Source organism: Rutidosis leptorrhynchoides, unplaced genomic scaffold (genome assembly GCF_046630445.1).
Source record: "Rutidosis leptorrhynchoides isolate AG116_Rl617_1_P2 unplaced genomic scaffold, CSIRO_AGI_Rlap_v1 contig553, whole genome shotgun sequence".
Lineage (NCBI taxonomy): Eukaryota > Viridiplantae > Streptophyta > Magnoliopsida > Asterales > Asteraceae > Rutidosis > Rutidosis leptorrhynchoides.
This window is the reverse complement of record NW_027266777.1, coordinates 4,767-32,026: the sequence shown is the minus strand read 5'-3', so window position 1 is coordinate 32,026 and position 27,260 is coordinate 4,767. Positions and strand designations below refer to the sequence as shown.

At 42.2% G+C, this 27,260-nt stretch overlaps 1 protein-coding gene and 1 pseudogene across 1 annotated transcript; both read left to right on the top strand.

Moving 5' to 3' along the window:
* The first annotated feature begins 16,985 nt into the window (after nt 1-16,985).
* Nucleotides 16,986-18,467, top strand: LOC139884440 (uncharacterized). The gene is made up of 4 exons (XM_071868472.1): nt 16,986-17,135; nt 17,269-17,470; nt 17,970-18,069; nt 18,113-18,467. Exons 1-4 carry the CDS (start codon nt 16,986-16,988, stop codon nt 18,465-18,467), a joined length of 807 nt encoding a protein of 268 aa, XP_071724573.1.
* Nucleotides 18,468-21,790: 3,323 nt separating this feature from the next.
* Nucleotides 21,791-26,963, top strand: LOC139884439 (uncharacterized; annotated as a pseudogene).
* The last annotated feature ends 297 nt before the right edge of the window (nt 26,964-27,260 follow it).

Here is a 27,260-nt window from a genome sequence, read left to right as displayed (position 1 = left end):
TAGAAAAAGCATTCATTTCATTTCTCTTGTTAACACAACTATAAAGAATCATCTAGAAAGGTAGGGTATAATCGAGCACTCAAAATCCGTCACACCTTCTAGCCTATGCATTGCTCAAGCTAGATGCTAGATCTTGTCAAGCGTCATTGTAGCTTTGAGCTTGACGCCTTTATTTTTTGAGTGGGGCAATAGCAAAGAAGAGAGAGAGAGAGAGAGAGAGAGAGAGAGAGAGAGAGAGAGAGAGAGAGAGAGAGAGGTAATGTCAGTTTAGGGAGTGGTGGTGACCATTAAGGATTGTTGGTGGAGTCATTGATTGGCTAGTGTCAATTTAGGGAGTGGTGGTGACTGTCAAGGACTGTCAGTGGTGTCCTTGATTGGCTGTAGAGAGAGAGAGAGAGAGAGAGAGAGAGAGAGATGGATATGAAAACAAAGGTGGTGTTAGTTTAAGGAGTGGTGGTGATTGTCGAGGACTCTTGGTGTTGTCATTGATTGGCTGTAAGGTGAGAGGGGGGGGGGAGATGAAAATAAAGGTGGTGTAGGAGTGATGGTGACTATTAAGTACTGTCAGTGGTGTCATTAATTGGTCGTAAGGTGAGGGAAGAGAAAGAGAGATGAAGACAAAGGCAGTGTCACTTTAGGGAGTGATGGTGACGATCTAGGATTGTCGGTGGTGTCATTAATTTGTTGTAGCGAGGGAGAGAGACAGAGAGACAGAGAGACAGAGAGAGATGAAGACAAAGGTGGTGTCAGTTTTTTTTTTTGATCTAAAAAGGTGGTGTCAGTTTAGGGAGTGGTACCGTCAGGGATTGTTGGTGGTGTCATTAATTGGCTGTAAGGTGAGGAGAGAGAAGAAGAGAGAAATGTGTGGTAAAGTTGAAGTTATTTCATGTGACAGTCATATGTCACAGGCCGATCGATTGGGATCGTGATCGCACGGCGACTTAGGCTATTTTGGATCACCTAAGCCAAGCCTTGCGTGATCGAACGCTCACTTGCTTGCTCACCCGGATCGTAGAGAGAGAAAGCTTCTAGAGAGAGGAGCTTTGGAAATAAAGGAGTTTGGGAATTACTGAAAGGATTGGATGGATACAAATGAGGGGAAGGGCACCCCTTCTTATACTAAAGACCCTCTGATTACATCCGTTGATTGACTCTTTATTCGACGGACGAGATCGCACCGCCAAACCTATCGACACTAATGACAGCTATCAACTACCGACATTAATGGCTAGAGACTTCTAGAATGCGGCTCAATTACCGTATCGTCCGCACTTGGAAAGTTCTGGAAGGAGTCTTGTCAGGAATCCCAACGAGCATAGGAGGTCCTCCGCGAGAAGGCACAGCCCCTTAGTTACCGGAACGTCTTGGCCGTGACATTCTTCCCCACTTAATCGAGCGACGCCCTCGTCGCTCACAGCTCAATGGGCGACCTTTCTGGCACGAGCACAGGCTCTCTTCTTTTGGTTTTGCTTCACTCGGACGCTCACGAACGAGGGACCACACCCTTCTATTTTCGGCTCCAACTTTGGCTTGGGCATGGCACGTGGCGAGTACTCGACCTCGGGGAAGAGCGCTTGGATCGGCATGTCGCGAGTTGGAGTAGGAGGATCCAACTCTACCTTCGGCTTCTCCATGGATGGTGGCTCATTCATGCGTTTTCCGACCTTCAAGCTCTTGTCGAGGCGTTGGATCGTGGCGATGGTCTTGGTGTTGACCACCCCTTTCATCATGGGGATCATCGCCGGGCATTTCGGATCAAGGATCATAATGCACTTGGTTCTCATATCGATCATGAATCTCACGCTATTGAAGAATTGCATTCCCAAAATGAGGTCATAATGATCAAGAGGGATTACTGCCCTGTTTGGTTGGACTTTCACAAGGGGCTTTAGGGGCCCAAAGCCCCTTGGAGAAATTTTTTTGTGTTTGGCAAAGTTTTTGAAAGCCCCTTCGCTCAAATATAAGCATTTCGAATGTCGAATGCTGAAAGCTGGGGAGGGGCAGCATTAAGCATTGGGCATTTGGGAAATGCCATGCGTATTGATCATCTTCTCTTCCCCCGTCGTCTTCTTCTTCTTCTTCTTCTTCCTGGCCATCAAGCTTCTCCGGCAGCCGCCACCGTCGCCGCCGCCTAAGGGTCGCACGTCCCCAGTGACCACTGCCTGGGGGTGGTGCAACCCGCGACCTTAGGTGGTGCCGCTTAGGTCACGTGGACCTCAGGTGGCGCCGCTTAGGTCGCGCGGACCTCAGGCGGCGCCGCCTAAGGTCGCGCGGACCTCAGGCGGCATCGCTTGTTTCTGCGCGAACCAGGTGACGACGCATGAGGTCCATGCGACCTCAGGCCATCAAATCTGGCGGTCTGAAGGCCAAATCTGGCCACCGGACGGCTAGATCTAGCCTCTGCGACCTCAGGCGCTTGAGGTTACGCCTTTAGGTGGCGACGGCGTCGCCTGAGGTTGCGTCGTCTGGGTCCGCACGACCTCAAGCCGCCACATCTGGTGGTCCGGAGGCTAGATCTGGCCTCTGCGACCTTAGGCGCCTGAGGTTGCGCCTCCAGGTAGTAACGGCATCACCTGAGGTTGCGTTGGCTGGGTTCGCAATACCTCAGGCCGCCAGATCTGGCGGTCCGGAGTCCATATTTGGCCTCTATGCCTCCATGCGCCTAAGGTCATGCTTCTAGGAGGCGATGGCGTCGCCTGAGGTCGCAACCTCAGGCAGCCAGATCTGGCTGTCCGGCACCACCAGCCGCCGAATTTGATTTTCAGATTTTAAAAAATAAATAAATAAAAGCAAAAGCCCATTTGTAATGTAAGTTTTGCCAAACGGTATTTCGCTAAAGTTGCCTTTCAATGCTGTTTGAGACTATAATTTACCAAACGGGGTAATATTTTGGACAACCACTTTGTCTCAAAGGTATTTGCATTCTCCCAAGAGCATTTCCCTAAAGCTGAACCAAACGGGTCCTACCTCGAATTCCAACTTGGCCTTCCATCTATCAATTTTGACATCCAAGTTAGGAGTCAATCCTATAGCATGGAGGCCATCCGAGTTGATGGGTTTGAACATCTCCCCATTTGGCTCCACGCAAAGTCCCAAGGCTTTCACCACCTTGGTCAACATGAACATGTTCGAGGCACCGATGTTGACCAAGGCGTATAGCACTCAACCACACAATTCGACCTCCACGAAGAACATGTCCGTGTTCGGTGTAGCTTCTTCTTTGGACGGCTATCGAGGTTGGACGGTGTTGACAACCTTCATAGCTCCAAGTCGGATTGGCCGCTTCTTTTCTTTGGGCTTATGACATTCCGATTTTCCAATTCTATTTTCAGTAAAATGAGACGGGCATTTCATCTACATGTGTATAATTATTTTCTCTGAGTTGGCCACTCATGAGACTAGTCTATCAGGCGAAGCCATAAAGGGATTCTAATGTATCAGACTCAAGAATTTGACCAGGAAGCGACCTTTCAACCGAGCTAATCTACAATGGTCAGTACGACATAGTTAAAAATCGATTAGAGACCGGAGATAGGTTGACTCAACAAATGCATATGATCAAGTGTGGGTGATTCCCACAATTCTTGTCGATTGGCACTGGACCACTTTTTCTATCGTTTTGGTACCCTGTGTCCGTATTTGAAACATTGATATTACCACGACAACCGAGAGTCGCCAATGTGTCAAAGATGTACATTGTGGCTTGAAAATGATCAACCACATGTCAAATGCATGAAAATTTCCTAAAAGCTACCCGGTAGATTATGACTCGCTATTATCATGCCAGAGTGAAATTAACCGTAAAAATGGAAACCGAATTCAAAAATTGGAAGTCATGTTGTGTAATAAATCATTTTAGGAACGTTGACTCATCTTCAGAAGATTTTCTTACAAACCGAGTTTTTCAATGGAAAATTAAAGTATGGTTAATTTGGTTTGGGAAAATTAGTAGGCCCGCTTTTGATTGTACTTTTGGGATCCAAGATGGTTCTATGGTCGAGTAAAAATGTGAATTGAAGTGTGGTGGCAATGAATTAATTTATGGACTTCAATTTGGTTCAATTAGAAGAGAATTGAATGAAATTGAAAGAATTGAGATGCAAACTTTTAAAATTCGCAAGAGGCATTTTGGACCCATTGGAGGATTGTTATGGAAGATTTGAGTGAGTGGAAAGCGAGGTCATGTGAGGTCATGGTGGGGCCAAAGTGGGGGGATTTTGACAAGTGTAGGGTGCACTTTTGCTCTAAAAAATGTGGGCTCTCACATCATCTTCTTCCTTGAAACAAGGACTTTGCCTTGGGAAGGGAGAAAAAAAAGAAAAGCTGTGCGGAACCAGCTCCTCCAATTGCCCCTTCGCTCGCTCGCACGACCGCTCGCTCGCACGTCATCAAAGTCACTTGCTGCTGGTGTTACTTCTCTTTCGCTCGCGCGGCCGGCTAGCTCGCTGCTCCGCCTTTGTCTGCGCGCTAGTTCACCACCTAGCTGCTTCTCGTGTGACCCCGACTCAGCCACCGTCGAAGCCGCGCCACCGTCGTCCCGTCCCCAGAGCGGCCAAGGTCGTCGTTGCTCGCTGTAGTGCGCTCGCTCGTGTGAGCTACTCCGTCGTGCGTCCCTGTTGCTTCGCCTTCATCCGATCGTCCAGGCCATCATCCAAGCAGCTGCTCGGCGTCACCAAGGCCACCGAAAGTCCCGTCGAAGCTGTTGCTTCCACTCGCCTAAGCTACAGCCATTCCACACCCAACCAACCGCCGAACAGCCCTCCTCCGACCAAGATTAGAAGCTAAGTTCCAGCTAGGTCGTGGAACTTCAAGGCCTGTTTTGGGTGCCTTCCGGTCCTCTTTTGATGTCGCCCCGAGGAAGTTTATCGACCACCTCGCCATTGTCTTCGTCGGAGACTCATCGGAAAGCGATTCCGGTGAGTTTAGCCTCCTAAACCTTGATTATAAGGTTAATGATGCTTTAGGTGTGCTTAGTTTAAGTTAAGTAAGATTATGTGGTTAGATTAGTTTAGTTAAGTGTTGATTAGATTAAGGGTGTGTGATTAGTTTAATGCATGTTTAATTAAGGCTAAGTAGATATTTAGATTACTATAATCTTGATTAGACCTTAATTGATTATTTTTGAATAAATAAATATTTCGAAATTATTTAATTATTTAACAATATATTATATCATATAAAATTATTAAAATATTATTATTTAATTAATTTTCGAAATAAATTTAATTATTTATTATTTCCGAAAATTATTTTGGGATCTTAAATTGTCAGAATTTTGCGTTGATCACTGCTATGTATTCAGATTATGAATTTAATGAGTGGATATTGCAAATTGAGTGTTGATTGTGAAAATTATGTACTTTATTCAAAAAATCCCAAGTGTCGGGTTTTGATACCAAAATTTGATTTTAAGGATTATATTAAATGGTGGGGTTTTGAAAAAGTAAGACATTGGTTTTCTGGTTCGAAATTAACGTGTCCCCACACACGTGAGTAATTTCTTGGATATTTTTAATATGAAGAAAAGAGGCCGATATCACTATTTTAAATGGAAGCATTGAGTAAAATGTAAAGTGTCCTAGGCCGAGTATGAATTTATTGTGTATTAATTAAGAGGAAATTATCTTGAGCTATTGAGCCAGACTTGCCCCTATGTGGGATGCCCCTTACAATGGGCTCGGGTCACAGTTGATTTTAGGCCTATGCTCCTTCGGGAATGCCGTCGACGTAGTGACGAAGTCGTGCTCCAAGGTGGGGAGACGATGCCTGGCAAAATGCCAGTAGATAGTCGAACTGTGAGTAAGCTATGCCCTTGTATGGCAGTGAATAACAATTGGAACGCATGCTGAATGATTTGATTATCGGTTTATGGGGCGGAATTGTGTGGCACGGTATGGGACGTGTCATAACAATTTGGTCTTATAATTAGGACTCCTATAGTTTTGGTTATGTGAAAATATTGGTGTTCCGGTTGTTTGAATTCTATTACTATATATGCTTGAGTAATATGAACTATGCTAACCTGCAGGAAAGAATTGATGCAAATGTAAGTTTCATTTGTTTGTGATGATGTGGCTAGGCCATCCTTGAGTGTATTTTCATTCTAATAGGGGTTTAAGGGGTGAACTTGCTGAGACAATGTCTTACCCCGTTGTAGGCTTACATTTTCAACTCCCTAGTGGATGGAGCGGCCAGTTCATTATAGTTGGCCTTGTGGAGTTATAGAGGTGAAGTTGAAGGATTGGAGATCGTGTTCGGCTTGTAGGTTGTGGGATGATCCCTTTTTATAAGCTGGTCTTTTGTAGACTTTTGGTTGTAGACCTCTGTTTGTAAACTCCGTTGGATTATGTAAGTGTTTGGTTATGATTAATTGCTTGCTTTTCTATCCCAAATTAATTGTTGTTAGGGGATTTGTTTCGCTTCTGCATGTATAATAACATGAATGGGTCGGTGACATGTCCTGGGAATATCACACATTTGCATGACCATGGTGGGATGTTTGCGCGCTTGGGGTTCGTGGCGTGACAGGGCTCCTCATCTTCTTTGATGGCAAGAAGGGCATTGATCCTACCCTTCTTTGGGCACTTTTGGGTCAAATGCGGACCTTTGCAAATGAAGCAAGGTGAAGACAGGGTTGATCAAACTTATTCGTCATGCAATCCGTTGGTCGACCCTTTTGGAAGGACGGCTTAGAAGTTCCTTCACCCCATGTCTTGACTCGGCCGCCTTGATCATGCGCGCCTCGGAGTGTGCTTCTTCCTTCGTCCTCAGAGGATCACTCCGACCTCCAATCTCTTGCTCAATTCTTTGGTTCGGCTTTGGTGAGGTCGACGAGGGACTCGGCCATGCTTAGCACTCTTGCAAGACTATTCATGTCCTGTCGCTTTAGCTCAAGTTGTGCCCACGACTTCAATCCATCCATGAATGCTCCGAGAGCCTCCTCCTCTCCTAGGTTGTGGATCTGGATTTGAGCTCCGTGAATTCCTTCACGTACTCTCGGATCGTGCCTCTTTGCTCGAGGCGACAGAGCTTGCTACAAGCTTCTTGTTGAGCAAACTCAGGGAAGAAGTAGTCTCGGAACTCTCTCATGAAGTCATCCCAGGTGTCAACGGGATCGGCATCGCGCTTTGTCTCGTCGCACCTATTGCGCCACCAAAGCATTGCGGTATCGGAAAGGAACATCTAAGCGGTTCTTACCTTGACCAACTCGTCTTGAATGTTGACGGCGTCAAAGTATTGCTCCATGCTTCACACGAATTTATCCACCTCCTTGGCAGATCAGTTGCCTTTGAACTCTTTAGGCTTCGGCACCTCGAGCTTAAGCACCGCTTGTGTAGGTATCGCTCCATTGGTGATGCTCAATTTGCATAGGGCGAGCTCGGTCTTGAGCTCTTGGATCTCTGCCTTCATGGCTTCGACCTCATCCCTACGAAAGCTTTCTTCCTCGATCACTTGGACGCGCTCCTTCAACACATCGATCGATACTTCAAGGGCTTCGTCCTTGTCATGCAATGGGGCCGTTGCTTGGTTGATGCCAGTCGTGAAATCTTCACGGAGTGAGACCTCAACCTCCATGATGCGGTCTCTCACATCGTTAAGACCTTCCATGAACTCGACCATGGTACTCTGGACCTTCGCGAGCTTCTCATCCAATGCAGCTATGGCATCCATCGAGGCTTCCCTTTTCTTTGTTTGGCTACGAGTCTCCTTGACTTGCACGGCCTCTCCATCCATAGCAGCTTCTTGGCTCGACATTCTCTCAAACAATTGGTGCTCATCGATCTCTCGAAACGGATCTCTCCTTTGCTCTGATACCACTTGTCACGGGCCGATCGATTAGGATCGTGACAACGCGGCAACTCAGGCTCTTTTGGATCACTTAAGCCAAGCCTTGCTCAATCGAACGCTCCACTCGCTCGCTCACCCGAATTGTAGAGAGATAAAACTTCTAGAGAGAAGAACTTTGGAAAGAAATGAGTTTTGATATTACTGAAAGGATTGGATGTATACAAATGAAGGGGAGGGCACTCCTTCTTATACTAGAGACCCTCTGATTACATCTGTTGATTGACTATTTATCCGACGGACGAGATTGCACCGCCAAACCTTAATAGCTACCAACTACTGATATTAATGGCTAGAGACTTCTAGAATGCAGCTCAATTATCGTATCGTCCGCCCTTGGAAAGTTCCAAAAGGAGTCTTGTTGGGAATCCCAGCGAGCACAAAAGGTCCTCCACAAGAAGGCATGGCCCCTTAGTTACCGGAACCTCTTGGCCGTGACACATACCATATTATGATACATTGCGTAACAAGCTAATGAAAATGAGTATTTTTAATTTTAAGTGCCGATTAGGATGACATGCATAGAGTGCACGGGCCATTTGGATTAATCAATCACATCATGTCAATCATGTGTCTAACACATAAATACATATTTGTAGTAGAGCAATAGTTTAATATTTTATTTAAGGATTTTTTTTCTAAACATAAAGATTGTTGAAAATGCCAAAAGTTGGGAAACATATTTGATATAGATATTAAATTTGAGGAGATTCTTGAAATTTTCTCTAATATAATTATAATAAAGCAAAACTAAAAATTCATCTTCATGTTCTATCCTGATTTCACTTTATATCTTCTAATTCCGAAGCTAGGAATCTAATTATGTGTAGAATTAAATCTAGACCCATAAAAATGATGGATCTAATGTAAATCTTCAAAACTCATGATCAACAAAAGTAGAGTAAGTGGAAGAGATGATGAATTTTATGAATTAGGATAAAGATGAAAATTTGACAAACTGTATTACATGGCCAATCTTGGCTATGTTGATGTATATGTAAAGTAATAGCTAGCTTCCAAACAGCGTCTTCAACTCTCTTTAACCCCTTGATGAGAGACTAGTGTTAAAATTACACATATAGTATATTCGCAGGTTCATATTCTTGTACTATGACCTGCATCAGCTAACTTTTTTCAATTTAAAAAAAACAAAAATAAAATTATAAAACAGTAACATTACCACATATGCTATTTGATAAATATGAGTTATTTAGAATTAATAAACAAGTTGAAGAGTTTGATGTACACTAAATTTATGTTACATTGTTTGACATCTAGATTTTCATATAATACCTAAGAAAAACCGTGCGGACCCCATACTAAATCCCATAGTTAAACACAAATTTTAGTATAATTATTAAATTATTATTGATTTTCTCCGTCGCATCACTTACAAACTGTGCCGGGTGGTGGAAGGCTTTTGATTTGCTTTCCCTCGTCGGCGTCTTTTTTCTGCACATTTCTTTCGAGAGGGTTTCGTCGGCTTTTGCTTTTTTGCAGCTAAAGCAAGTCAAAAAGTCTTTCGATGGCGAAAGACTTTTTGACTTGCTTTCTCTCGTCGTTGAGTGGTCCTCGATGGTGGTGACACCCTCATTTCATGTGGCTTTCCTTCTCGTTCTCCTTCTCTGGGCCCCGCACGAGGTTTGACTTGGAAGCAGGTATTCGGATCGAACGGCTGAGGACGATTCCATTTGGAGAAGGAGGGATTAGAGCAGGCCATCGGGCGATTGAGGCCTGGATTGAGGCATGCTTAGATGCAAACACGCGTAACAATAAAGCGTGCCCACTTCTGGAACAATTTTTTTTTTTTTTGGGTGCTTTCTGAACCCATCATTGTCACTTTTTACAATTTATTTCCACTCATCCATCACAGTGGCACTTTCGTAATAGTATTACTAAACGAGACTCTCTTCTGCACTGCTCCTCTCCTCTCTTTCTCTCTCTCAGCAAAGCTCTCATTCTAGAATTCTCACGCATTCACGTACTCCGTTAGCCTTTTCAACTCTCTCGCTCTTCGCTCCGCTGGAAACATGGTGGTTTCCGGCGAACACCGACCTCTCGACTGCTCTCTCCCTCACGAGCTCACCTGCGAGACTCCCTGCCCCAGCCTCAAGCTCTACTTCCTCATCGGAATCCTCAGCCTCTCCGCGCTCTCCATCGCTCTCCTCATATACCTCTGCGTCCTTCTCAGCCGGACCTCGAAGAAGCACGAAGTGCCAGCAAAAGGGACGAATTCTTGGGAATCAGTTGGACCTTCCTACGAGGTTTTTCTAAGTTTTCATGGACGAGACACCCGTCATGGATTCACCGATTTTCTTTACCGTGGCATGGTTGAGACTGGGATCCTCGTCTTTAGGGATAATGAATCCCTCCATGTCGGTCAAAGAATTGGCGATGAACTTCTACAAGCCATCCAAAACTCCAAGATCTACATTCTCATATTCTCCAAGAATTATGCATCGAGTCACTGGTGCCTTCGAGAGCTTGCATACATGGTTGAGTGCGCCTCCAAATCGAATGGCAATAAAGAGATTTTGCCCATTTTCTTGGATGTGGAGCCTGATGATGTCAAGCTCAAAACAAAGTTATACAACAAAGCTCTTTCAGTGCACCAGAAAAAAATTTCGTAATGAAGTTGAATCATGGAAAAAAGCTCTCATTGAAGTGGACAAGATAAAGGGATGGAACTGGAGGAAAGATGAAGGGTAAATGTCTAAAACTTTTCAATTATTGTTTGTAGATTTCCTTTTCCTCTCTATTTAATTTAATTGTAGTGTTGTGGATGAAAAATTATTATTTCATTCTTTTCATTTTTCTCCTATTTTCTAATTTTCTTTCATTTTTCACCATGTTTAAGTATGAAGGAGAGTTTTCTTAAAAATTGAGGTAAAAATATATCAATCACATAAAACTCATGTGCACTACACTGCTAACGACAAAGCTAATAGAGAGATAACAGTTTTAACAGAATAAAAGTGCAGGAAATATTGCATAACCGTTGAATGTTTCAGAAAAAAAAAATGTGTACTACCCGTAATTTAAGGGGATTTTGTGTAGTTTCCTACGTATCTTTCATCCTCATTTGTACGGCAGTGCGATTTTTTACTTTCGATTTCATAAGCTCGAATAAAAATATAAAAGTATAAGGGCCAGTGGATATATAAGGAATATTAGAATGAAACGATTACTTAAAAAAGTGAAAAGCTCTGTTCTCTTATGAATATCGGCACTATTGTGGCGATCGCTCCTAGCAATTCCGCCAAGCCGCCGGCCAGCCATCGCAGCAGCTCTCCGTCAGTCCCTGCCACTCCTTTTTCACCAGCCCAATCCCAAGCCACCAGAAGCCGCAGCCGAGCCATCTGGCCGCCACCCTTTCTTTCTCTCACTCCATGGCAAGTCGGATTCGGGCTCGGGGTGTTGGGTCTAATGTCACCAACCAAATCTAGGGTCAGCGGAGGCCGGCAAAGCCATCCCCGGTGGTCGCAAAGCCACGACCCGCGTGACTTGAAGGATTAAGACAAGGCTGAGATGGGCGGATTGACGAGGTGCGATGGGCAACGGCACTGGAAAGCGACGGTGACAGCCTGGGGAAGTGAGTGGTGTCAATGGCGGCTTGGTGGGGGCAGGGGTTGACGAGGATGATGACTAAATTGGGGGAGCGTAGACAGATTGGGAAAAATCCTGATTGTTTTAGCGTCTAGATTATTTTGCGTAATTTCCGCAAATTGTAAGGACAATTGAGTCATTTAGGGAGTAGTTTTGCAATATGAGATATATTCTTAAAATGGTTGTTACGTTGTTGCAGCCAAGCAGATTTGATGCAATCTGTAATTGAAACTGTGTTGGATAAGCTGAATGTCCGCAATAAAAAGATTGTGACTAAAAATCTAGTTGGAGTTGATGATCGTGCAAAAGCTATAATCGAGATGTTGGACGTGGGATCTGATGGCATAGAATTTCTTGGATTACACGGAATGGGTGGGATTGGCAAAACAGCACTTGCTAAGGTTGTCTTCAATCAACTGTCTTCTCACTTCAAAGACTGCAATTTCCTTTCAGATGTCCGAGAGTTATCACAACGCCATGGTTTGGTATATTTGCAAAAACAGTTGCTATCCAAGTTTGTTACTTCTCATTCTATGCTCGACCGAATTGGTGATTTGGATGAGGGGATCAACATGATTAAGAGAGTTCTTGGCAATAGAAAAGTTCTCATTGTTCTGGATGATGTGGATGAGAAACAGCAACTCAAAAGTCTGGCGGAAGAAGGTGATTGGTTTGGTTTCGGTAGTAGGATTATCATAACTACTAGGGATCAAAGTGTTCTAAGGATTGAGGGAGGAGCAATAGGTGAAGGCCATGTAAAAAAATCTGCAAAAGTTTTGATTTACGAAGTACGGGAAATGAAATTTGAAGATGCTCTTAAGCTTTTCAGTAAGCATGCCTTTAGAAGGGACTCACCACCAAATCATTATGGCTCCCTTTCAAATAAGATTGTCTCCACATTGGGAATGCTTCCTTTAGCCCTTGAGGTTACAAGTTCATCCCTTAACAATGAACCCAGAGAATTCTGGCAAGCCACATTGAAAAAGCTAAAAGATGCTCCTCTCTGATGAAGTCCAAAGTAAATTGATGATATCTTATGATAAGTTAGATAATAAAAAAAAGCAAGTATTTTTGGATATAGCTTGTTTTTTTGTTAATGAGGATAAAACATACCCTCTCTATATGTGGGATGCCTATGGATACCATCCAGACGTTGCCATTAAGGTCCTCTTTCTCATGTCCTTGATCAAAATTAAAGATGACAATACTTTTTGGATGCATGATCAAGTGCGAGACCTCGGAAGGGAAATTGTACGTCAAGAGAACAAAGAACCCTGCGAGCGTAGTAGAGTGTGGAATCATGAGGATGCCTTGAATATTCTGAAGCAAAAAGAGGTATAGAAATGTTATAGCAATTTAATTTCATGTGAATTGTTGCAGATTATTCTTGCAAAAGGACAATTTGATTGCTATGAGCGCTTGCAATTGTTTGATTTTGACCCTGACACGTGGACTTCTTGGTGTTTCCATTCTCAGGGAAGTAAGAAAATAGAAGCTCTTTCACTTGGATCTCGAAGATTCTTTTATGAAGACATAATTCTAAAGGCTGATGAATATGCTGCTTTACAAAACCTGCGGTTCTCGCGTGGGGTGTCCTTTGTTGGAGATTTCGATAATCTTTTCTCCCGTTTAAGATGGATTTCTTGTTCCATGTTTGAGACAAAAAACTTTCATCCAACTAATTTGGTCATTATTGACTTTTCATGGAGCAAAATTTTGGAGAAAGTATTGATTGGATCAAAGTACTATACAACCTCCACTTCTTGTACACGTAAATTGTTTCTTGACATTTTTTTTTTTGTAGGTTGTTTCTCAATAAATATTTTATCAAATTGTTTTGCAGGCGACAAGAACACTAAAAGTCCTAGATTTCAGCTACTGTAGAAACTTAAGGAGAACACCCGATTTATCTACATTGGTGTCTTTGGAGATTTTGAGATTACGTGGTTGTGGGAAGATAAAGAAACTTCCGGACTCGATTGGGAAATTACAATCATTAATCGAGTTGGATTTGTTAGAAACAAGTATTGATCACCTACCGGATTCATTCAGCAATCTAAAGCAATTGACGATACTTAGGATGAGGGACATTAAGCGGGGTTGACAAAATTACCTAGTGCGATCTGGTTTGTTCAGTCAATGACTGGTCCTTTTTGGTCCAACGGAAGTAGTCAGTACTGTTTGAAAATGCCAGACTTGTCATGGACCCAAATATCCGGATTACCGCACAGGAGAGCAGACGGTTAGGGAATCCGACGTGGACCCCTCTTGGTGAGCTGGAGAATGTCATTGCTTTATCCTGTGGACCCGATCGTACCCAATCTCAGATGAAAAAACAAATATTGGCCTCCCCAAACATGCGGTTCCTCCTCCAGCTCCCGTCTAGTTTAAGAGACTCAATATTTCGAGAACTGGTGACCTCACCTTTGCTATATTTTTGTTCAACTTGTTGGTGGATGCCGATATTCATTGGTATATGTGATTCGGAGGTGGAGAAACTCCTCCTGCAGGATTGCCCGCTTTCAAGATAGCTCTACCGTTTTTGTGGAAAATGAAAGGATTTCGGTTCGAAAAAAAATCGATACTTCCTCCACAGCGGCCACCCTACAATAGCACTTGAGCCGTCGCATATGAAGAATCTGCAAGAGGTAGATCTGTTTGAATGCGAGCTACTAGTCGAGATTCGCAGCCTCAAAGAATTGGGATCCCTTTCATCCCTTGCGGTCGCATATTGTAGGTCGATCAAAAGGATGCCAGACCTATCGAAATTGTGGAAGCTAAGGGAGCTTTCAGTAGGAAAATGTCCGTATCTAAGAAGCATGGAAGGTTTGGACCGCTTGGAATCTCTAAAGTGTTTGCGGATTCGCGATTGCAGATCGTTGGAGAGTTTGGTGGACACCTCAAATTTGGATTTAGAATGTTGTCTGATTGTCCGTTGCAAGCGGTTGCCCGACCATCGCAATTATTGTAAACGTGGCCTGGGTTGCTATTGTGAGATGCTTTTCGAGGGGTTATGGAAATCTGACCCGATGGGAGTCCAGCAAGTATTACAGGGACACCCGGATGTTGCGCCAGTAAGGAATTTAGAACATGGCTTGGTTGTGGTGCTTGGTGTAGGCATTTTGTTTGTTTTGTTATTGTTCTGTTTTTTTTGTTCTATGAAAAAGGCTTTCTCCCGGACAAATATTGGTGATGAAGCTAAGGAAGTGAACAAGGCACACTCATGTGATGCCAAAACATTGTACAATTTTGATCAGCTTTTGAACATAGTACTCAATTCATTGATTGATGTCCACGATTTCCATTTTATTCCTCCTTTTGCTTTGTTATATATGAGTTTGAACTCAAACGAGTGTGGTCGAACCCTAATTTGCTCTTGCTTGTTTTGTTCGAAACGGAGAAACTGAACACGGAACATGAAAGTCTCACAGCGAGAGATGGGAAAGGGCTAGAGAGATAGACAGAGAGAGTGGATGGTTGGAGTTTCTCTTGGCTTCTTACATTAGAGAGAGAGAGAGAGAGAGAGAGAGAGAGAGAGAGAGAGAGAGGGGGGGGGGGGGATTTGTCTGCGTCGCGTGGTGACCATTTGATAAGTGGGGGCGTTGAGTTGTTCGAGGTCAGCGAGGCTGTGGCGGTTGAGTCACAGACGGTCAAGCACATATACTAACCCTCTCTATTCACAATTGTGGCTGATTTTTATTCCATATGCTCACCAATTCTGTGTAGGAGGGTTGGCTTTAGGGAATTAAGCTAAAAAAGGAGTGCCCAAAAGGAGTGCCCTAAGCCCACATTCTCTTTACATATGACTCCCTATTCTTTCTTGTTACTAACCCTGATTGAACTGCAGATGTTCAAAAAAGATTCTTGACTGTATTGCACTGCTCGATCCCTAGCATTATCTTGCAAAATTCCAGTATATGATTCAATCCTAACACGGGTGCAGAGTTCAGAACAGAGGTACGCACATTCTAGGGAATGAATGGTATTCAGAACCCTAGTAACGATATAGGTCTACCTATTCTATGGGGGTAGATCCAAACATGAAACTCTTGCCTTTTTTTAAGCATAGAGTCTTGACAAGGATGCCTAGCTGAAAATCTAAATTGTCAAGCTGGTAGGGAGCTAGGTAAAGATTGTGGCTTATGCTGTACAAACTTACTCCATGTCTTGTTTCAAGTTTCCAAAGAAGTGGCATGAAGAAGTGGATGTAGCTATAGCCAATTTTTGGTTGGCAAAGCTTAACTGAAGCAAAATAAGAATGAGGCTTAAGTTTATCACAGTTTGACAGAACCCTCCTTGCTAAGCTTGCTTGGAGAATCCAAAGCAACCCCTCAGAATTCTGGGTGCAAATATTTCAAGCGCTCTACCCTTTGTAGCTTCATGGAAGTTAGAAGAGGTGACAGCATGTCTTGGGGATGGAGTAGAGTTTTGGAAGGAGAGATCTAATTAAGGAAGGCAGCTTATAATAAATTGCTAATGGTAAGTCAGTCAAAGTTGGGGAGGATAGGTTGGTGAAGGAGAGTTGAGACTTGATGCTGCATCCTTCAATTTGACTCAGGTGATAAAGGAATTAAGAATTGAGTCTCTAATTGATGCGGATACTAAGACTTGGAACTTAAACCCCATCAAAGACAGCATGCGGCAGGAGGAGCAGTGACGGGTGTTGAGAAATCACATAAGGTCGAGAAGTTCTGATGACCAAATGATTTGGCCTTGGAACAAGATTGGTTGTTCTTCAGTAAAGTCTCTACCACTTTACCATGCAAAAAAGAAAGAAACGTCTACTAAAGCCTAGATCCTCAAGCTCTCATACTATTGATGGTATAATTTGGAAGTTAGCACAGGGAGTCGACTCTCCTCATGATAAGACACTTCCTCTAGCAACTTTGCTTGAATGTTGTGCCTGCTGCTGCTACATGTGCAAAAGAAAAAAATATAGTTTCTCCTGGCGATGGTGCCCTTAAGAGTATGTGGCAACAAACTTTCATCTAACTAATTTAGTCGTTCTTGACCTTTCACATAGCGATGTTTCAGAGAAATGGATTGGCTGGAATCAAATCATAATATAGTACGAATCTCACTCCTTGCATACATGTATCATTCCTTGTCGTTTTTTTTTTTTTATCCTGCAAATAATTTCTTAGTATATATTTTGTTTTGCAGGTGGCAAGTAAACTAGAAGTACTACATCTCAACAATTGCGAATACTTAATGAGAACACCTGATTTATCTATGTCGGTGTCCTTGGGCAGATTTGACTCTTGAAGGTTGTCACAACTTAATTGAAATTGACCCATCCATTGGTAAATTAAAGCTCCTAACTGCTTTGAACCTGAAGGGATGTGACTCTTTTCAAGAGTTATGTGAAGAGATAGGATATCTATAAGCTTTGACAGAGATTGTCATGCCTAATACGCTACATGAACTTTTGAAGAGATTTGGTAATTTGCAGTCATTGTTGACCTTTGATGTATCACATAGGCAGATTAGCAAACTGCCGTACTCGAAAGACTGACTGACAAGTTTTCTCTGTTATGTGCGGTGCACAAGAAGCACTATCCACAATCACTGAGCGACGAAGTATGGCGTTTGCAGAAAATAGCAAAGACAGCGCTCTGCACAAGTGCATGACTTCGAGAGGAATCAATACCGTTCAAGATTTCCTCGAGCTGTACAAAGCGGATGTGCCTTTCTACGAAACATAGTGACTCTCACTCTTCGAGCACTGCTAATTTCCCTTTTTCCAATTCACATTATTCTAAGCATTGTTCAATATCAAATCATGCTACTTCTTTTGTCAGTGCGATGTTATTTCAGGTACTTGGAAGTGGGATCACCAAGCGGACATGGGAGTCAATCGTCAGACATGCCAGCCCCTGTGTGATCAACGATGACGATGTATTTCTACCAAGCTTTGAACAAGGCCAGTATAGTGTTCAATTCGGTCATGAAAGTTGCTCAAGCAGCACTCGATGGCCAAATTTACCAGTGAGTAGATATATTGGCCCACTCTCAGAAGGTACAAAAATCATAACCCGAAACATCTCTATCTAGTAGCTGAGTGTGAATCTATCTGGACCTATAGAAAGGGCCTGTATTATCGGATTAGTCTGCTTCCATGGCAGAATGTATACCACAAGCACTTTTCTTAAAAAAGTACCTGTTTGATTTTGAGCTTGATTGAACCCGCTGCTCGGTTGACAGATTTGTTGCAGAACTTGAAATGGCTAGCTTACAATAACAAGAATCAATGGTGGCGCTAGATGCCCTGCCCAGCGTCTCTCTTCTGAGAGGCCCAACCAATTTGCCTACAGAGCCATCAATCGGCCTGAGCCTGCCTCTTCATCATCTATTTTACATAGAGCTAAACCAAGGTATTGTGGTATTTCATCACTTCCATCTATCTTTTCCTTTTTGGCCTTCTTAATATTTCACAGTTTAGTGTTCCCATTTCTTATTGGCACATCCACCTTTTTGCACATCTATGGTAGCTGAAACTGAAATGCATTATTATTCAGATAGACCAGAAGTGACTCCTGAATTTAGTTACTCATTGGTTTCAGCATCGTGCTGCTGCAATGTCACAGAGATCAGACAATTAGGTTGTCTGGGGCCACAGTCATATCACTGCAAAAATCTTTGATCTGACTGTATTCAACAGCTTGGCAAGGGAGGACTTTTTGTCCAGTTTGAGTGCTGGTGAAAGCAGTCATCTTCCTGGTTACACACAAGATCTGTTTGCGCCGAACATCCATTTGTCTCCTGAAGTGCCATCTCCAATCTCTGGCAATTTAATGTGGACACCGGGGCATACTTTCATCATTGAGTCGAGCAGCGGGGCAGATTTTGGGATCTGCCCATCTCGCACGGGTTATGGAGTCCATAATTCTAGGATTGCAAGGCCCAAGGTGACATGGTGCAAGATCCGTGATGTGGTGAAGTGGGGATTGGTTCGGCGCGTTGTGCCTGCAAAGAGAAGAGCAATGTTCAATTGTGCAAGTTATCCAGCTGTATAAATGGAGAGTCCCATCCCCCAAAAGAATTTTGGGTGCTTCAGGAGTGCGAAGCTCTCGCCCACACAAGCCAGTCATCACATGTGAAGTACAAAAAAGAAGGAAATTCATGATACTTGATGCGAGGAGATTGTCTCGGGGTATGAGAATGTCTAGTTCTAGGGATAAGCTGCTCAGGATGCATCATCGACTTAGTATTATGCATGATCACTGCGATTATCTCTATTGTCTTTTGTTGATTGTCCTTTCATATTTGAATGAAGTTGTGCACCATCAAGATGGGGCTACCAATTGGACGTGTCTTCTCTCTATAGATCACGCAAGCTGATCTTAGGAAGTACCTCAATACAGGAGTTATTCCTCAAGATTTGTAAGGCTTTTGCTCTCTTCTTCAAGAATTGTTTGGCATTCTGTTTGTCCCAAATACATCATTCCTTGATTTGTCAGTTTACTGCTCTGATATGCTTAGTAGACTTTTTCTTTGCTTTACAAAATTTGTGAGTATATTACTTAGTTTGCGAGATCCAAAGTTTCTCCTGTCAGCTTTGCTCTTATTGATCTGAAATATTATATGGTATTTATTAATCACAAAGCCCACGATCTTGACGGTATATAGTCAAGGTTCTTCTATCGCCAATGTGGGACCTCGTTTTCCACGTAACATTCCACCGAGTTCCTGTAGGCTTGGACCTAAAGACCGCTTCGAGACTATTACAGAGAATATTTCTGGGCGAGGAGAGATGAATTTTTCTCTTTCTAAATTGACCAGTTTTGCTTTCATCTGCGAAAAATCAAAATGGAAACACTTCATCTTTATCAATGAAAATTATGTAAGACATGCAAAGTTTCCCATTTGATCAATGAAAAGTGCTTATTTGATTGTGATAGTGAGTTCTAAAGGAAGAAATAGGGAGAACCAAAAAAGTATTCTTGGGCAGAAAGTAAGATCCGAATACGAACTTGTAAAGAAAAAGAGTGTACCGGCAATCTAGGACATTGCACATGATATAGCTAGTATAAGCATCTAGAGGGGGGGTGAATAGGTGTAAAAACAACTTTTCGAGATATGAAAGCAATACTAGGTGGACAATGGAAAGGAAGATCTCCTTTAGCTAACACAACGAATTAAGATCAAAGTAAAGCGGAGAGTAGGGAAGAGAAAATTAAACACAAGGTTTATAGTGGTTCGGCTTATTCCAAGCCTACGTCCACTCTTCTGCACTGACATCCCACTGACTGGATTTCACTATGAACAAAAGAGATGTTACAGTAATGCTTTCCCTTGATTCCACAGTATAGATACTTTACCACACTTCCTCAAGGTATTTCAAAATATGAACTCTCTTTTGTGTACAAGATTTTGCTCAGTAAATGAATTGACTAAGAATAAGGAGCTTCAGACTTTGAAATTCTTCTATCGTGCACACCTCTCGAACAACTGGAACGTCTTCCTTTTATACTCCTTTATGCCATCATACCCGTTGGCACTTACCAAAGGAATTCCTCCAATCTACCCGTTGGACGGAATCAATTAGGAAGATCATTCAAGCTCTTAAAGGAACATTTCGATAGCCCATCAATCCTGCTTGCCCATACAATCAGGATCTTGGTTTCCATAAGTAGAACCTTCCAAGTATACTTCGCTAATCATCGGATCCTTAATCAATCTTGATTCGAATAAAGGATTCCGTTGTCATATCCAGCCAAGAGATCTTCTCCAGTTGATAAGGCTAAATCCTTAATGAAACATCCAGTTCTGGATAGCCTTTCTTCAACGGATTAGAAACTGTCAATGAGAATAAACTTTGAGTCTTGAGTTTGGTAGTCCGGAGGTCTTCAGACTTTAAATAGTAGAGTCTGCAAATCTTCAGACTAGACTGATGGAAACGTTTTGTCAGCTTCAAAATATTCAGAAGGGTTTCTCCAACAATCTCCCCCTTTTGATGGTGACAAAACTTTCCTGCAGATTTGAATATCTTTGTCCTGCAAAACATTACTCAAGCAAATATGGATATCTTATAAAGATTAATGGCTTATTGATAACAGTAGAATCTGCAACCACAGAAAATAGGTTAGACTTGCATGAGAATAAATCCATTCATAAGATATTAATAGTACTTAATATAAACAGCAGTCAAATCCAAATCAAGGTTTAGTCGACATCCAGACACAAATCAAGTCAAAGTTCAAGACAAACCAAAGTTCAACAAGTTTACAAGTTTAAGTTCAAAGATTTCAAATCTCGCATCTCTCCCCCTTTTTGTCATCATAAAAAAAGGTTGAGATGGAGTCAAGATTGCTTGGGAACGCGAACAAGCTGGAAATCTCCCATTGACTGTACGATGCCTTCCAGCTTTTTCAAATCTTCCTTCAAATGAGCCACTTCTTCACTCTTAGCATTTGCTTGAATCTGAAGAGCAAGGGCTTGGATCTGATCAGACACGGAAACAGAAGAAACATGTCCTGCATTTTTCATGTTCTAAACTTCGCATTCCAAAGCATATATCTGATGATGTGGACATCGAATCATATCGAGGAGGAGGTGCTAGGGACCCATTGTCTTTCCTACTGGTTCGATTACTCGAGCGCGGTTCAAACAATTCATGCAAGCTGTTGGCGTCATGGTTCGTGATCTTTGGCGTGAAGATGACCTTGGATCAAATCTTGAAGAATCTTGGAAATCTTGGTGCAATTTAATTATCTTGTCACCAAATAATTGACCAAGTCAATTTATATATATTCTTGTTTAAGAATATTCTAAAATAGGAATATTTTAGAATATAATGCATTAGATTTTTAGGGTTGGTTTTTAGGGTTTGTGTGGCAGCCTATATAAAGGATTTGCCAAATTTCTTTGGGGACAGAGATATTTTATTTTTGAGGAAAGGAATTGAGAGGTTCTCTTTTAAAAAAATAAAATAAAATTAGCCGACCAAAAAAAAAATCAAGAAGGTGACTCGTTTGTTAGTAGACCAAATTGAAACAAAATCAGTAGTGATTTGCGTTTCAATTGGAATTTCAAAAGTTGTAATTGTTGGTTTGAAATTGTTACTTGCTGAAACAAAATCAATAGTGATCTAATCTTGTTTGATTAGTTTGATTGATTGTCGTGAGGGGGTTGAGAGACAGGTTTTGAGTCCAATAAAGAGCTTGTGAAAAGAGAATACGAGAGGAAAAAGGCAAGAGTGTGTAAGCTTAATTGAGGGTGGAAAAAGCCTAGACTTGAGTTAAACACGAGAGGAGTGACAAACATCTCGAGAGAAACACGTGAGGGAGCGATTGGTGAGGATTTTTTTTAGACTAACGTTTACTTGCGGGTCTAAAATATGTCGCGCGAAGAAAGTGTGAATCAACGGGAGGTTGACTCCATACGAAGGGATGAAGCGCTCGTGGAAAGCATCCAGCAATTAAGGGTCGTAGTGGAGGAGCTTAGTGGCCGAATGATGGGGAATGACATGAGGGTTGATGGTGACCGAGAGATACCCCGAGGAAGGCCGCAACATCAGCGAGATGCCTCTAGAACACAACATAGAAGGCAACGGCAATATGATGATGATGAGGCCGACATGGAGGATGATCGAGATGCTCGATTTGAAAGGTGGAATGGAGGCCAACGGTTTAGACACCGAGGAGATGATGAACTTGGCAACATCAAGATGAAGATTCCTTCCTTCCAAGGGAAGAATGATCCCGATGCGTATCTAGAGTGGGAGAAACGCATGGAGATGGTATTTGATTGCTAACGATACTCTGAGCTCAAAAAGGTAAAAATTGCAGCTGTTGAATTTACTGATTATGCTATAATTTGGTGGGATCAACTTGTGACTAGTAGGAGGCGCAATGGTGAAAGACCGATAGAGACGTGGGATGAGATGAAAGCGGTGATGAGAAGGCGTTTTGTACCTAGTCATTACCACCAAGATTTGTTTCAAAAGTTACAAAATCTCACACAAGGCAATAAGAGGGTGGAAGAGTATCACAAGGAGATGGAGATTGCCATGATCCGTGCTAATGTGATGGAGGATCGTGAGGCCACAATGTCAAGATTTTTGAGTGGTTTGAGTCGAGACATAGCAAGGGTGGTAGAGCTGCAACACTATGTTGAATTGGAGGAATTGGTGGACAAAGCCATCAAAGTTGAGCGGCAATTGAAGTTGGACCGAAATCACAAGAGTGGAGGAGGTTCAAATCAGAATTGGAGATCCAATTGGAAGAGAGATGATAAGCCAAATTGGAGAGGAAACAACACCAAAACCGAAACCTCAAAGGAGAAGGAGAGGGACGGTAAAGTTGGAACGAATCCGGTTTCAGGTAAAATCGAAAACCCTAACACTAGAACTCGTGAAATTAAATGTTTCAAGTGTTTGGGCAGGGGTCATATGGCGAATCAATGCCCTAATAGGAGGGTGATGATCATGACTGGACATGGTGTTATTGAGTCTGAAAGTGAAAGGGAAGAAGAGGATGATGAGATGCCACCATTGGAGGATTGTAGTGATGGAGAAGTGGCTATTAAAGGAGACTTATTGGTGGTTAGGCGTTCTCTGAGTGTGCAAGTAAAGGAGGAGGAGCATCACCAACAAAGAGATAATTTATTTCATACAAGATGTGTGGTGAATGGTAAGATCTGTAGTATGATAATTGATGGATGTAGTTGTGCGAATGTGGCAAGTTGTAGTATGGTGGATAAGTTGGATTTGAAGACGACAAAGCACCCTAGGCCTTATAGACTTCAATGGTTAAATGATAGTGGTGAGGTGAAAGTATCGAAGCAAGTTCGAATTCCATTTGAGAAAGGGAGATACAAGGACGAGGTAGAGTGTGATGTTGTACCTATGCAAGCGGGTCATATCTTGCTTGGAAGACCATGGCAATATGATCGAAAAGTACATCATAATGGATATACTAATCGTTATTCATTGGTGAAGAATCAAAAGACTTATACATTGGTACCAATGACACCTAGTGAGGTGTATCAAGATCAATTAAAGTTACAACGAGAAGCCGAGAGAGAGAGAAAAGGTGAGAAATCCGAGGGCTTGCGTGGTGTGTCTGAGACGCAAGGAAAAGGAGAGGCCGAGAGAAGAATTGTGGTAAAAACCGAGGGAAAAGAAGAGAGGAAAGAAAAGAGGCAAAATAATTTTTATGCAAAATCAAGTGAAGTGAGGAGAGCTTTAGTTCTAGATTGACCAATGCTTGTACTTGTGTACAAGGAGGTTTTGTTTTCTACTAACGATCTTGACCCAAGTTTGCCTAGTCCTATTGTGTCTTTATTGCAGGAATTTGAAGATGTCTTTCCTAATGAACTTCCTGGAGAGATACCACCGATTCGAGGCATAGAACATCAAATTGACTTGATTCCTGGTGCACCATTACCTAATCGACCCGCATATCGAAGTAATCCCGAGGAGGCAAAGGAACTTCAGCGGCAAGTTAGCGAACTTTTGGAACGGGGGTATGTGAGAGAGAGTCTTAGCCCGTGCGCCGTCCCTGTTTTGTTAGTGCCAAAGAAGGATGGAACTTGGCGAATGTGTATCGATTGCCGAGCAATCAATAATATTACGGTAAAGTATCGACATCCTATTCCTAGGTTAGATGACATGTTGGATGAGTTGCATGGTTCTTGCGTTTTCACTAAGATCGATTTGAAAAGTGGCTATCATCACATTAGGATGAAAGAAGGTGATGAATGGAAAACTGCATTTAAGACCAAGTATGGATTATATGAGTGGTTAGTAATGCCATTTGGATTAACTAATGCACCGAGCACGTTTATGCGACTTATGAATCATGTTTTGCGTGCTTTTATTGGTCGATTTGTGGTTGTCTATTTCAATGACATCTTAATTTATAGCCGAAGTTCTGATGACCATATTGAGCATGTGCGAGTTGTCTTGCAGGTTTTAAAGGCCGAGCAATTATACGCTAATTTAAAGAAGTGCTCTTTTGTTACCAACAAATTAGTATTTCTAGGATTTGTTGTTAGTGCTAATGGTATACAGGTTGATGAAGAAAAGGTTAAAGCAATCCGTGAATGGCCAACGCCTAAGACCATAGGAGAGGTGCGTAGCTTTCATGGATTGGCGAGTTTTTATCGACGATTTGTGAGAAATTTTAGCACTATTGCCGCACCATTAACTGAGGTAATCAAGAAGCACGTGGGTTTCACATGGGGAGAAGAGCAAGAGAAAGCATTTAATCTGCTAAAAGATAAGTTAACTAATGCTCCTTTATTATCTTTGCCGAATTTCAGTGCTACTTTTGAGATAGAGTGCGATGCTTCTAGTACAGGAATTGGAGCCGTGTTGATGCAAGGAGGGCGTCCCATAGCTTATTTCAGCGAAAAATTGAGTGGAGCAACATTGAATTATCCTACCTATGATAAGGAGATGTATGCTTTAGTGCAAGCTTTGGAGACTTGGCAACATTATTTATGGCCAAAGGAGTTTGTGATCCACACCGACCATGAGACCTTGAAGTACTTGAAAGGACATCAAAAGTTGAATAAAAGACATGCCAAATGAATGGAGTTTATTGAGACTTTTCCATATGTGATCAAGTACAAGAAAGGTAAGGAAAATGTGGTAGCCGATGCACTTTCTCGAAGGTATGCGATTCTAACTATTTTAGAAGTAAAGTGTCTAGGTTTTGAGCATATCAAGGGCTTATATATTGATGATGATGACTTTGGGAGAGTCTATGAAGCATGTGAACACGCTGCATTTGATAAATTTTATAGGCATGAAGGTTATCTTTTTCATGAAAACAAACTATGTTTGCCTAAGTGTTCTTTGCGTGAATTGTTAGTGCGAGAAGCGCATAGTGGTGGTTTAATGGGGCATTTTGGCATTAATAAGACTTATGAAGTGCTGTATGAACATTTTTATTGGCCACATATGAAGAGAGATGTCACACGTGTTTGTGAGAGATGCATTGCTTGTAAACAATCGAAGTCTACAACTAAACCGCATGTCTTGTATACACCATTACCTATTCCAACGCATCCTTGGATTGATATTTCTATGGATTTTGTGTTAGGATTGCCTAGGTCTAAGTATGGTAGAGATTCTATTTATGTGGTTGTTGATCGGTTTTCAAAGATGGCTCATTTTATACCTTGTCATAAAACTGATGATGCATCTCATATTGCTAATTTGTTCTTTAAGGAGGTTGTACGTTTGCATGGCATGCCTAGATCGATTGTTTCAGATCGAGATTCTAAATTTCTTAGCTACTTTTGGAAAACATTGTGGAAAAAACTAGGAACACGGTTGTTATTTTCTACTACTTGTCATCCACAGACCGATGGTCAAACTGAGGTAGTTAATAGAATTTTAGGGGTATTGTTGCATGCTATTATTAAAAAGAACATAAACATCTTGGAAGATTGTCTGCCACATGTTGAATTTGCATATAATAGGAGCATGCATTCTGCTACTAAATTTACACCATTTGAGGTTGTCTATGGTTTTAATCCATTAACTCCGTTAGATTTAACCCATTTACCTGTTGATAAGTGTGTGGATTTAGATGGAGCAAAGAAAGCTGAATTTGTCAAGGCGTTGCATGAGAAGACGTGCACAAATATTGAGCGCAAGACTGAGCAATATGCAAGGCAAGCTAACAAAGGGCGCAAGGAAGTGGTGTTTGAACCTGGCGATTGGGTTTGGGTTCATATGCGCAAAGAGAGATTTCCTGAGCAGCGACATTCTAAGTTATTATCGCGAGGGGATGGACCATTCATGGTTTTGGAAAGAGTTAACAATAATGCTTACAAGCTTGATCTTCCAGGTAAGTATGACGTTAGTGCCACATTTAATGTTTCTGACTTGACTTTTTTTTATAACGGTGATGATTTGAGGACAAATCCTTTGCACGGGGGAGGGAATGATGTGGACATCGAGTCATATCGAGGAGGAGGTGCTAGAGACCCATTGTCTATTCCTACTGGTTCGATTACTCGAGCGCGGGCCAAACAATTCAGGCAAGCTATTGGCGTCATGGTTCGTGATCTTTGGCGTGAAGATGACCTTGGATCAAATCTTGAAGAATCTTGGAAATCTTGGTGCAATTTAATTATCTTGTCACCAAATAATTGACCAAGTCAATTTATATATATTCTTGTTTAAGAATATTCTAAAATAGGAATATTTTAGAATATAATGCATTAGATTTTTAGAATTGGTTTTTAGGGTTTGTGTGGCAGCCTATATAAAGGATTTGCCAAATTTCTTTGGGGACAGAGATATTTTATTTTTGAGGAAAGGAATTGAGAGGTTCTCTTTTTACTGTTCTTTTGAGGACTTGACCTAATCAAGATTCTCTTGTGGCGGTCAATTCGACTTATCGAGCGAGATAGCGAATTCTTTCGCTCGTGGCGTCTATAACGTTGGTTGGTTGACACGTGTTCATCAACAGGTCACGTTCATACTGAGGTTGCCAATCACAGGTTTGATTGGAGGTCGAGGTTTGCAATTCGCACCATCTGGGCCTTCGTAGAACAATCCTTCCGCAACGATTCACATCATCTGACCCTTCATTTCCAAGAGAACATCAAGGATTCTGCGGAAATCTGCTGAATTATCAGTCTGCGTACTAGCTTCGGCTCGATCTGATGGAGTAAAAGCAGACGATGGTATATCAGCATGGTCACGCAGATTTGGCGATGAAGCATCATGTCCCTCCTCAGGGAATTGAGAGTCATGAATGTCCTCTGGATTTGCTGGAGAGCGGCTGACTCCTTCACTGGTAACAGGATATGAAGACATTCCTCTTTTCTCACCATCTCCCCCTGTT